The sequence below is a fragment of the Sinocyclocheilus rhinocerous genome, unplaced genomic scaffold (assembly GCF_001515625.1).
Source record: "Sinocyclocheilus rhinocerous isolate Xijiao unplaced genomic scaffold, SAMN03320098_v1.1 scaffold2307, whole genome shotgun sequence".
Classification (NCBI taxonomy): Eukaryota; Metazoa; Chordata; class Actinopteri; order Cypriniformes; family Cyprinidae; genus Sinocyclocheilus; species Sinocyclocheilus rhinocerous.
Window position 1 is genome coordinate 226,169 of NW_015642048.1, and position 12,804 is coordinate 238,972.

At 36.7% G+C, this 12,804-nt stretch overlaps 3 protein-coding genes across 3 annotated transcripts in view; all 3 read right to left on the reverse strand.

Moving 5' to 3' along the window:
• LOC107755332 (beta-1,3-galactosyltransferase 1-like) overlaps positions 1 to 3,213 on the reverse strand; it is a 10,377-nt gene extending 7,164 nt beyond the window's left edge. The window contains exon 1 of the mRNA XM_016572086.1: positions 3,009 to 3,213. The gene's annotated coding sequence lies outside the window, so the exon portion shown is untranslated. The remainder of the gene's footprint in view (positions 1 to 3,008) is intronic.
• Positions 3,214 to 6,119: 2,906 nt separating this feature from the next.
• Positions 6,120 to 7,135, reverse strand: LOC107755333 (beta-1,3-galactosyltransferase 2-like). The gene has a single exon (XM_016572088.1). The coding sequence runs from the start codon at positions 7,117 to 7,119 to the stop codon at positions 6,268 to 6,270; it is 852 nt and encodes a 283-aa protein (XP_016427574.1). The 5' UTR covers positions 7,120 to 7,135; the 3' UTR covers positions 6,120 to 6,267.
• A 2,906-nt stretch (positions 7,136 to 10,041) lies between these two features.
• The window catches only part of LOC107755334 (beta-1,3-galactosyltransferase 1-like), a 6,656-nt gene continuing 3,893 nt past the window's right edge, over positions 10,042 to 12,804 (reverse strand). The window contains exon 2 of the mRNA XM_016572089.1: positions 10,042 to 11,199. Within this exon, the coding sequence (XP_016427575.1) occupies positions 10,110 to 11,199 (1,090 nt within the window). The 3' untranslated portion in view covers positions 10,042 to 10,109. The remainder of the gene's footprint in view (positions 11,200 to 12,804) is intronic.

The following is a 12,804-nucleotide window of genomic DNA, read 5'->3' on the forward strand; positions in this document are numbered from 1 at the left end:
TCACCCTATAGCGCCATTTTGGAGAGTATCACATACGTAAATAACGTATGCAATGTATATACGCGGATACATTGTTTACGTTCAGATTAAAGCGTAAATGACATAAACAGCGTATCCATGTACGGTGCTGCTGACACAGAACAGCATTCGTTGTTTACGTATGTGATACTCTCCAAAATGGCGCTATAGGGTGACATGGAGGAGACGAATTGTTGAATAAAGTCGTTATTTTTGTTTTCTTTGCGCACAAAAAGTATTCTCGTAGCTTCGTAAAAATACAGTTGAACCACTGATGTCACATGAATTATTTTAACGATCTCCTATACGTTTCTGTGCGTTGATCTTGGTAATATCATTGCTTTCTATGGGAGGGTCAGAGAGCTCTCGGAATGCATCAAAAATATCTTAATTTGTGTTCAGAAGATGAACGAAGGTCTTACAGGTTTGGAACGACACGAGGGTGAGTAACTAATTAATGACAGAATTTTCATTTTTGGGTGAACTATTCCTTTAAATGTCATGGATGTGTATTTACTGAGTAATCCAATTTTTTCCAAAGAGGGATCAAAATTACAATTTTCACCCTGAGATTCAGAGCCAAATTACTTTTTGATTGCAGCATTTTGATTTAAAGATTGCAGCATCATTATGTTATTTTTACATAGAAATTGGTAGTTCTATTAGTAAAATCTGTTGATTTTAGCAAGCTTTGTGGAATTACATGCCAATGGTGTGTACAGGAAGACCATCTTGACACCACATCAGTTGGTGGTGGCTGGATGGTGTGCGGCGACTGAGGTTTCGTCCTTAGGAGCCTTAGTTTGGTGATTTGGTGTATCTTTCACTCAATTGTGTTGAGACTGTCGAAGTAGAGCTCTGTCCTTTGTCTCGTTGATTACATCTATGACAGAGGCCTTATCTAAAGAGAAGTGAGTGTTAACTTCCGTTGCCCATAATAGATATTGAGTTTTTAACTTCTGTCTTTTGTTTTGAGTTTAGTAGGAAGGTGTGTGCAATTTTTGTTTTGCATTACTTATTTTCCCCTGTTTATGTTAGTTTAGGTAGTTAGCTTAACCTGCTGTATTTTGTTTTCTTTTCTTTGTAGTTTAGTTAGTTGGGTTACAGAAGTTAGTCTTATGTTTGTTATTTTGGCCTTGCCCCCGTCTGAAGTTAATACCCTTTTTGTTATTTCGCTGTTCTTTGTAAATAACTTCTCTTTTTGCTGCATTTGACCGTGGTTGTTTGGGTTATTGTAGCTTTTCTGGGTCTGGAGACGGCGTTTTCTCTGCCGTCGCAGTGTCTCACCACCAACCATTTATTTTCTGTTGCGGTCTTCCCTAGATTAACTTAAAGACCGTAACAATGGTTCAAAAATGGGGGGGAAAAAAGCACTTGTTTGTTTTCCAATTCCCTATATGATTAAATTGAATAGATATGGGGAACTCAATGTGGCTATTATTAACCATTATCCAAATATGGTTAACCAAATTTGGGTCACTTTGCATATAGCTAATATGTATTTATTTAAAGGGGAATGTCTGAAGGATAAATAATGCTGAAACTAGAAATGTAGCTCGTTTCTCTCTATCAAAACAACTGCATAGAACAGACCTGTCCGCCTGCAAAAAATAGTCAAGTTGAGGCATGTGGTTGCTCTCCTCACATTGTATTTACATCAACTAAACAAGATTTGCCTCAGCTGGATTGTTAAAGCATTAGAATTTCCTCATGTTATAACATGTGAAGCATAGTCATAGACCAGTAAGTATCAAGCACTGCTAAATGGCATATTTGGCAGAATCACTGATAGTACCTCAAACTTTGAAACATTTAAGGTCTTTCGAAAACAAAACAAAAATAAGTTAACCCAGTGTAATTCTAAACCCCACTCCTGTGCAATCTTATTTTGTTTCACATTGCTCATACTCAGACCCAGAGTTAACAATTAATCATACTCTGACGTGTCACACTATACATTCCTAAACCCTGGTTTGTTTGTTTTTTTTGGTTTATTGCATATTTGCAATCAAGAGATAAGCACAAAGCCACATTGAAACACAATGATAATGGGTACAATTCATTTGAGTCACACACAAATCTCATTTTATCGATGCAGGTACTGCTCCAGTTAACAGTTATGGCTGTATGCCAAACTCAACAAAAGGTGCAGAGAGACCCCAGACATATGAGTGTCAGTTACATCTGGTTTGGCTGGTAAAACACTGACGTTTAGCGCGAGACTCACACCCTTGTCAGGTTTCTACAACTTATTCTATTGAATTGGAAAGGTAAGGCAGGTGTGAACTTACACTTGCATTTTAAATGAGGCTGAAACTCAATGCTTCTCACTAGAAACCAAAGGTTTCGTGTATGATGGCATATAGGGTGAATACAGGTCAACTTTCTCATACACTAGTCTAGTTTTCTTATTTGGTTTTGTGTTAAATATGTTACAAACGACTCCCTTACACTAAACAATTTCAATTAGGTTATAAAATAGTTTCATGTATCATATTACGCTGATTTATTTTAAAGTGTTCCCTAATTGTTGGCCCTGGCCTATTGTCTTTACCTAATTCTGAAATACATGTTGTATTATTAATAGTTCTAGTTATAGGCTAGTAGTAGTATGAGTATTTACTCATTTCATTAATGAATGGGTCATCATAGCCTACTAAAACAATTAGCTAACGCTATGTTAAGATTAAATTTACATTATGAATTTATCCATTTAACCTAACATGGAACTAGTAATTGTAGTATTGTGATAATATCTTGACAATATTCTATTTTTAAAAAATCTGACACAATTTCCGCAAAAATCGCCATTTTCCTCTTAAATACACGCATTTCTCGCGATATTAGTTCGAAGCGGTAACTTTGACAACCCCACTACTTAAAACCCACCACCTGTTTCTTTTTCACTACTGTAGCCTACACTATAAAGTACGACAAAGGACTACGAATCAAACTCTCGAAATAAACGTACAGTAGGCTATGTTACTTACATCAGACGCCAGGTGAACGCCTCTGAAACGCGTTTGTGATGCGTGTTTCTGCGTTTCACGCTCCTGCCGTTTAGACAGCCAAGTCCAGCACTTTAACACAAATATCCAGTAAAGTGTCTCAGTCGATGTTTGTGCCAGCAAACAAGAGCCTCCATCTGTAAAACAACAGGTGTCTCCCGCCCCTAGCCACACCCGCGCTCGGAAATTGTTCTTCCTCCTCAGGTATCGTCTTTTCATGTTGCCTAGGGCACCTATTTCTTTTGGTTTAATTGTAAATGCGACTCTATATATGTATTAATATGGGGTATCCTTTAGTCATGTTCTGGCATTTGAAAAAAAAATCCTTCAATTTTAATTCATTTATACATTTAACTCATTGTAATGTTTTCTTGACAGCTGGTGGTTATCAAGTCACCACAACGTAGGCCTATTGCAAAAAACAACAACTGTAGAATGGTGTTTGTAGACTCTGTAGTATGGTATTTGTTAGGCCTATATTTTGTGTCAGTCATTTGTGTCAGTAAATATTTAGTTTCCACACAAAAAACTTCAAGAGAGAAGGTGAAAACTTTGCTGCCCTCTAGTGACTCTAGAGCAGTAGCCGATTTAAATCCAAAATTCCTATTCTGAGGTTATATTGTCCATGCAGGCTATGGATATATGTATATGTAAATGTAAATATATATAAACTGCTCATTTTGTGTTGACTATCTGGTCTGCTTATGTGGTGCACAGTGGTGCATGGTTAGCATACCCTGCAGGAAGCAAAATTGTGACCCCGGACCACAAAACCAGTCATAAGTGACCATTTTTTGGGGGGATCATTTTTTTATTGTTTTTGCATAGATAGAAAGGGTCATATACAATTGTCCAAAATCGCAAAATCTTCACAATAAACAGAACAAGCTGACCTTTTGAACCCTTCCATTGATGTATGGTTTGTTAGGCAATATTTGGCCGAGATACAACTATTTGAAAATCTGGAATCTGAAGGTGCAAAAAAATCATAATATTGAGAAAATCGTCTTTAAAGTTGTCCAAATTAAGTCATCAGCAATGCATATTACTAATTGAAAATTAAGTTTTGATATATTTACGGTAGGAAATTTACAAAATATATTCATGGAACATGATCTTTACCTAATATCCTATAATGATTTTTGGCATAAAAGAAAAATCTATAATTTTGACCCATACAATGTATTGTTGGCTATTGCTACAAACATACCCGTGTGGATGAGAGAGTGGTTTTGTGCTCCAGGGTCACAATTGCTTTTAGCACATGCTTTTTAGTCAGTCCTCAAATAGAGCCCTATTTATTTTGTCAACCACAGAATTTATGGGTTTTACAAGCAGTATGTGAGTAGATGATGCTTAATGTGTCCATGGACCTTTTTATCAACATCAAGATGTTACATTAATAGGGTAGTGTATAATCTATATTTTATATTTAATATCACTAGGTTATTTAAAATGATGACAAATGGATTTTTAAAGGAATAGGTTACCCAAAAATGGCAATTTGCTTGAGATTTACTCACGCTCAGGTCATCCAAGATGAGTTTGTTTGTTCAGATTTGGAGAAATGTATCACTTGCTCACCAGTGGATCCTCTGCAGTGAATGGGTGCCGCCAGAATGAGAGTCCAAACAGCTGATAAAACATCACAATAATCCACAAGTAAACTTGTAAACAGTGCTTGATCTGTCCATATTTCTCTCCTGATTCAGACATGACTTTTTCACTGACGAATGCAATATTATGGACTCGTATTTCAGTCAGAAGCAATGGTTTGAAATGTAAAAAGTTTTATTAATGCATGCATGCAGTTTTTCAACTTTAATCGATGGATTGGGGTCATGTGAATTATAGTACTTGTGGATTATTGTTTTATTTTTATCAGCTCTCTCTCTCATTCTGATGGCACCCATTCACTGTAGAGGATCAATAATTCGTATTTTAGTCAGAAGCAAAAAGTTTGAAGTTTAAAAATCTTTATAGTGGATGCATGCAGATTTTCACTTCACAAGACATTAATTGATAGACTGGAGTCGTGTGGATTACTTTTTATTCTGATGTTTTTATCAGCTGTTTGGACTCTCATTCTGACGGCACCCATTCACTGCAGAGGATCTATTGGTGAGCACGTGATGCAATGCTAAATTTCTCCAAATCTGTTCCAATAAAGAAACATTTTTGACCCCATTTTTATTTCTGGGTGAACTATTCTTTTAAATACAAATATTTCATATTAATATGTGGTCATTAAATCTGTATGCTTAATATTTTAAGATGCCAGAGAGTATGTCTTTAAATTCAGCTATTTTTTTGTTATTTTTATTTCATTTATTTTTCATTTATTATTCATTTATTTCATAAAATGGTAATATACAGTACACTGTAAAAAGTAATCACTGAATCTACTTAAGAAAAGCGAGTAAACACAACTGATTTTTACAAATTTGTTGAGTTTACTTAATTACACTGTGTTATGTGAACTTTCAGGTGGATGCAATAGTAAAACTGAACAACTTTAGTAAACAGTACTTAAGAGCATCTAGTTTGTTGGATTAAAGGTATGTTTCCATTGTCTGGTGCAAAGAACAATGAATACAGTCTTAGAGTGAATACAATTTGAAATGGTTAAGTTTTTTTTTTTTACAGATAGGGTTCTGAATCTTTTTTTCTTCAAGCTGTCAAATAACAGTAAGATTTCAGCTTTTTGGCTTGCCCTCTGTGCACTAAGCTTAACTTAAATCTCTAATTTGGCTGAACTTGTCAAATTGAGTTACCAACACTCAAGTTTTCTGGTAACCTATACTTATACACAAGTTACCTATACAAAGTTACAGTAAGTTTTATTAACTCAAAAATGATAAACTAATTTGCCTGAGAAATTTGAGGCAATCAGTTTCCACAGGTTTTCCATGTAAGTTCAACTCATTACTTTTTACAGTGTATATTTAGATTTCAAACAAATATATTTTATACATTTTTTTTTACAAAAATTATTTGTGTCCTGAATGAGTTCATTTACATAAAAGGTGTAAAAGGAATGTTGTAAAGACAGTGTTGTTTTACATTTCAAATTCATAGATCGAGTATATCACTTAGTATGGAAATGTATCAAATAATACAAAGACACACAGCTATCGGGTTAAACAAACAGGCTGCTGTTGTAAAAATACTTTAAGCTTAGCCTGTAACTACAGATCTTTTCATTTCTAGAAAAATAAATTTAGACTCATAGCAGGACTTTTCAGCAGGGTCTTTTGGTTGAGTGAATATCCATCCAATAGGAAATCAGCTGAGTCTGGCTGTCTGTGAGTATTGCTATTCGTCTAGAATAGTAACAGCGATTGAATCGTTGTGGTGGTTTGACCACAAACTGTCCAATATTTGGTGGTTTCTTAGGTGCGATTCCCAAACGCTTCAAGCACATGCCCAGATATGCGTCCTCAATAAAAATAGGTCTGATATGCCTTGAGATGTGCAGGATCTTCTCTGGTAAGTCCATAGAAAAGATATAACACATGCCCAGAGGATACGGAGGATATCTGGATTTAGGATACACATCATGAGGGATATAAAACTTGCTGGATGGATCTCTCAAGACATTGTTTCCAGACAATACTAGGCCGGTGATGTAGTTATGTTGTAGTGATTTCAGACTCACAAGCATATGTAATAGGTTTTTCATATTGAGGAGCACATCAGCATCCACTTTTGCTCCGTAGGACGCCTGTGGACAATTCCTGTTGAGCCATTCCATCATCACCAAGGTCTTAATGGTCAGATTCCTGTAGGAATCCAGGAAGTTGCTCTGGAGAAGGTCTTGATACTCCTCGCTCTCATTCTGGAGTTGCTCCTGCAGTGTTTCGTTACCACTTTGTGAGCCCAGAAGAAAGAGAACCAGCACCAGTTTGTCCCGGACGAGCTCCTCGCTGCCCCACGTTATCCTGATGGCGTTACGTGCCTTGACGTTCTGCGGGGCCACAGGGACGATAATCACCACAAAGGGCTTTTGCTGTTCACACTTCTTTGGCTGGTCGAGGATAAATCTGTAATTTTGAGGGTAAGCAACATAGGGGTTCCCTGTTTTTCTCGCCATTTTCTGCCACTTTCTTGTTTCGAGGGTAATGGCAGTGAAATACAGCACTAAAATATTAAGTAGGATGAAGAGACCAACCAGTAGCCAACTCTTACAGAACATCTGAACGAGGCTGAAAAGAAAACAAAGTTTTCATTTAAAAAGTAATTTTATTTCTAGCTTGAATTTCTTATTCAGATTTAAATTTTATAGGGATAGTTGGCACAAAAATTAACCTTTTGTTCTTCACAGATAAAGCCAAAGTCATGCATGTTTTGAAAGTACACAATGACAACATTTTTAGGCAAACTGTCCCTTTAAATTTGAAATTTTTCTTTCTTTTTTTTTTCAAAGTGAGTCTTTGTCACAGAGTTATTAAAATGCAAAAATGCAGTGCTTCTCTCAGGAAACAGGCAAATAATTTTGACCACTGTGCTTAGAGGCTTGAAGGCTCCTCATCAAAATCATATTTTGCATTTCCCTGATGCAAATTCAATACTTTCTCCGCACTAAAAACTCAAAACCAGACATACACACTATAAAGATGGTTATTTAAAGGTTCACAGTAACAGTTCTATTTAGAACCATATCTTCCTGAAGAACCCTTTTATGCTGAAATGGCTCTTTGTGTCAGAGTTTAGTGTTCTTTCCTTCCCGCCTTTTTATGTTTCAAATCTTTAACTGCCAAAGCCACCTTCAGTATTGATTTTCTAGTGCTCAACCATCCAACTACACAGACTGTCAACACACTATCAACAGGTAAATTATTAAAATGTTCAAATTGTAACTGGTTTCCAACTAATCAAGTGTTTTTCTCTTTTTAGTTAAACAGAACGTGTAAGTGTAAGCAGCTCTGTTCAGTTAAGGATACTTTGCTCCTCTTCTCTACAAAGTAAGAGATATTGAATTTATTTTTTGCTTCTTTTGGCCTTCATAAGCATTGTTTTTACATAATCAAATTAAGGTGACACATTGTAACTCTAAACTCAATTGTGTAGGCCTATTTCAGATGGGTTCACATCCCACAACATCATGAGTGGAAGTGCCATTTAATTACAGCAAAAAATACACATATTAATGGATACCATAGAGGATTGTGTAGATATTTCAAGCCAGGTCTCATGAAAATGCGTATAAATAGTACGCCAAATAAAAACGAAAACTCGTGGTATTGATACGCAAAAATGGACTTTGGCGTGCATATGATACGCATGTGTTTGGTGCGCATATAATACGAAATTTGTTGGCGTGCATATGATACGCAGTTTTCGCGTACATATGATACGCATCTACCCCACAACCCTAAACCTACCCATCGCGTAGCATATACACGCTAAAGTCCAATTTTGCGTATCAATACCACGAGTTTTCGTTTTTATTTGGCGTACTATTTATACGCACTTTCATGAGATCGGGTTGATATTTCACTGGAATGTGGCCTTCATTACATTTATTTCTATTTTGGGTTTTATGTAATGTATTTAGTCTTAGTTGTCATTTATTAATGTATTCATCTAATAACTGTTGATAGACCAAAGGTAGGCTACCTAATATGATAATGCTCATATAAATAATATAAAGTACTAACATGCTAATTTTATTCAAATATATTATTTAAAAAGGTTATTTATAACACCATTAATGTCCTACATTGCACTTTCAAAGCATGGTTCTTTATTGAACCTTATAAAAATTGTTCTATTTAGCACCAAAAGGGGTTCTGCTATTGTTATGAGCCAAAGAACCCTAATTTGGTACAGTTTAGAACTATTTTCTTAAGAGTGTATAATTTACTCTAAGAAGCCATTGCACAACACAAAATCAAATCTATGAAATATTTGAACATACCTTATCTTGTCTTGTAACAGCGATACTGTACATATCTCAGAGTCACAGTATCTGAGCTCCTCCTTGTCCTTTCTTCTGACCTATTGGATCCTTTAAAAACACCTGGGGCTATGGAGTGTGTCAGTGAGCTGGCAAAGTTCCAGAAACATTTTGCTACTCAGAAGGATCATGTTACCACCCATCTTTTAATCGTTCTCCTCCATCTGCAAGTGTTATGTTTCTGATGCCAGCTGGAACTTAAAAATAGGAATAAGCATCTTAAGATAACTGCTAACATGTCAGATGGTTCTGAATATAATGTCTTGAAGATCTGTGGCATTATAATAGTCTCTAGCTGCCACCTCACCTTACCAACATTATTTGCATGACATGCAAAATACAAGATGACGGTGCCAATGTGACCTTGTCAACACTTGAGTCGGACAGAGCTGAAAACAACAACGATCAAATAAAATTCTTTTTTTTAAATTTAAAATCTAATATAAAATTCTAAATGCAATAATGCATAATGACAGTATAAGTGCATTATTCTGTATAATAATGATATGTATATAATTAAATATATGACCCTGGACCACAAAACCAGTCATAAGGGTACAGTTTTTGAAATTGAGATTTATACATCATCTGACATTTGAAGTAATAATCTTTCCATTGATGTATGGTTTGTTATGATAGGACAATATTTGGCTGAGATACAACTATTTGAAAATCTGCTGTCCAAATGAAGTTCTTAGCAATGCATATTACTAATCAAAAATTCAGTTTTAATATATTTACGATAGGAGATTTACAAAATATCTTCATGGAACATGATCTTTACCTAATATCCTAAAGATTTTTGGCATAAAAGAAAAATCGATCATTTTGACCCATACAATGTATTGATGGCTATTGCTACAAATATACCCCAGCGACTTAAGACTGGTTTTGTGCTCCAGGGTCACATATAACTAAATATAAATAAATAATGTAAAAGAAAAAATAACAGAATAATTAAAAAATATACATTTATAAATAAATATTTACTGTATGAGCTATACAAACAAATAGCATTTACATTTTTTAGTCTTTATTTCACTGATTGTGTCTGCCATTGTCTAACAGTCTTTTATAAATAAAATAATGAAGGCTACCACTAATCTATTCCCTTTTGATTTGTTTTATATGGGCCTCTTTACATCCTTCCAAATGTCTATTAGCTGCTGTGGGGATCCCAGGATTGTCGTAATAACTCTGAGAAAATCTTCTCGATTATATTGTCCCAGATAGGCTCTAAACTGTGAAGGGTCTGGGGGAGATGAAGGTGCAACGCCCAACTGTCTCAGACAAGCACCCACATATGCGTCTTCTATGTTAAATGCTTTTACTTCCTTGGAAGCCTCAACTATTTTTTCTGAAAGGTCATTGGAGAAAACATATCCCATTCCCAGCAGGTACGTGGGGTATTTCGGTTCAGGGTACAGTTCCTCTGCCACGTACCATTTAGAGTTTTTGTCTCTGATAACAGGCCGGTCCCACATCAAATACCCTGTGATGTAGTTCTGTCTGGGTGTGTTGGGTGACAATAAGAGGCTCATCAGATTCTCCAGGTTTATGTACATGTCAGAATCAACCTTCATAGCATAAGCTGCTTGAGAACAACGAGTGGCCAACCAGTCCATGATCACCATGGTCTTTATGGTCAGATTGAAGTAGGAGTCCACAAAATTGCTCTGCAGTATATCTCTGTGTTGTCGACTCTCTTCCTCCAGCTGCTGTTGAGCTTCGGCTCCTCCAGTCAAACCCACCAAGAACAGAGTCAGCACTGCTTTTCCCTGCACTGAGCTCTCATTCCCCCATGTGCTGCGGATGGCGTTACGAGCCTCTACCTCATGGGGGGCCACAGGGACCATCAAGACCAGGAACGGATCCTGCTTACATTTATCAGGTTCATCCAGAGTGAAATGATAGTTGCTTGGATGAGCCACATGATGATTCACCGAAATGTCTGTGGTTTGTGTAGGACTCTGTTGGACACTGTTGGCTGCTAAAAATATTGTTTGATTTTCACTGGCAGACAGGTACTCAGTCACCACATAATAGGAGCGTATCCGATTTAGCACTTTTTTATACAAGGTGTCAGGGAGCACAGCAGTCTTGAGAGGGAATTCAGAGACGTAAGTAATGGCAGTCAATAAGAACACTAATGTAAGTAGCAGAAAGAATCCTGTTTTAATGTGACACCTGTGTGGATCTCTATCCGCACCTAAACTGCATAGAAGAGACAAAAAACAGTAAAGGTATTTAATCAAATCCAATAATACAATCTATTTGCTGACACAACAAATGTGGAATGAACATTCTTGAGTGTCAGTATCAAACTTAAAACAGTTCAATTTAAATAAAATATTAAACACACCCTATTTAGCCTACATAATCAAGCCGAAAACATGGTAGGGACTGTTAATCTTTTGTTTGTTTTAAATAAATCTCTTCATACATGAACCGAACAAAGACTTTCAACGCTACATATTGAGAGAGAAAGAGAGACCCTTTTAAAACAAACGGTAATGCTTTAGATTACAACCCGCAATGTACTGCGTAAGTAAACAGAATTTACAGCGTAACTTTTTTGTAATTACAGTGTACCTATTCAGTACCTCCGTGTAGGTATAAGGTAACAATATGCGAAGTTTGGGGGATAAATTATTTCTACTGTAAGTATTTTGAAACTAAGCGGTACCTATTCTAATATTACAGGGTATGTATGACCTAACAATCTTATATTTGCAAGCGATTAAGCAAAAACATACACTGTGTACTTTTTTATCCTACACATATAAAACACGCTGGTAATTGTTTCAATCCAAATGCTCGGTTGAGACTGTTGGGTTAGGAAGCTGGCTTGATGTGACCCAATTTGGGTTTATATCAGTAATAACCCGATGTTGCTGGGTTATGAATGTGGAGGACGTGAATGAGAGCATGCAGCAAGTCACGTGAGTTCAAACGTGAACGGCTCTGTGTGCGACGAAATCTGTGACTGCGGTGCTTAAGACGGGAACATGTGTGGAAAATAGGAGAAAACGAATCGAAGCGCAGACAAGGGACAACTTTGAAACTGTCTGGAAGCGAGTGAAAAATCGGGCTAAAATCGTGCAGTGTGAACTCGGCATAAAGCCTGGCTCACACTATAGGATTTTTAGCCCGATTTAGCCCCGATTTCCCACTCCCGAGAATCTGAGCAAAATCTTGTAGAGCCCCTTGATCGGTCCTGATGTTCGGCGCGAATTATCTGGTAATGTGAGGCGTTCACCGATCGAATCTTGCACCTCCCGATCTGCTCGCACACAAATCGGGGCCGCCCCGGATTTAAATCGGGATGATGACTGCTATATGATTACTCAGTACTTTCACAATAGCCAATGCGCGACCACAAAACAGCTGCTGTACGGCCCTGTTGTATAGTGGAGACGGAGGAAATTGCTTCTTGACGTTTTATAGTAACACGACTGTCTGTATAAGGTGTCGAAAACGTATCGCAACTGTAAGGAGAAAGAGAAGCACTGGATTGAAATCGCCTCAGTTTTGAATGTACCGGGTGAGTGTAGAAAGCAGCTAGCACGCTAGCTAACATATGTTAACATCACTGAAATATCAATGACGATCTGCTGCGTGAGATCACGTGAGGCGCTCCCTCTGGCATGATAATCTTAATAATATCTTGTAGTGTGTGATGCGCCACGATGTTAAAATCTTGTAGTGTGTGCATGTTTAAGATCTGAGGCAAGATAATCATTCTTCCTGAGTTAGTCAGTACGTTTACATGGACAACAATACTCCGATTTTAATACGATTAAGACAATTAAGACAATA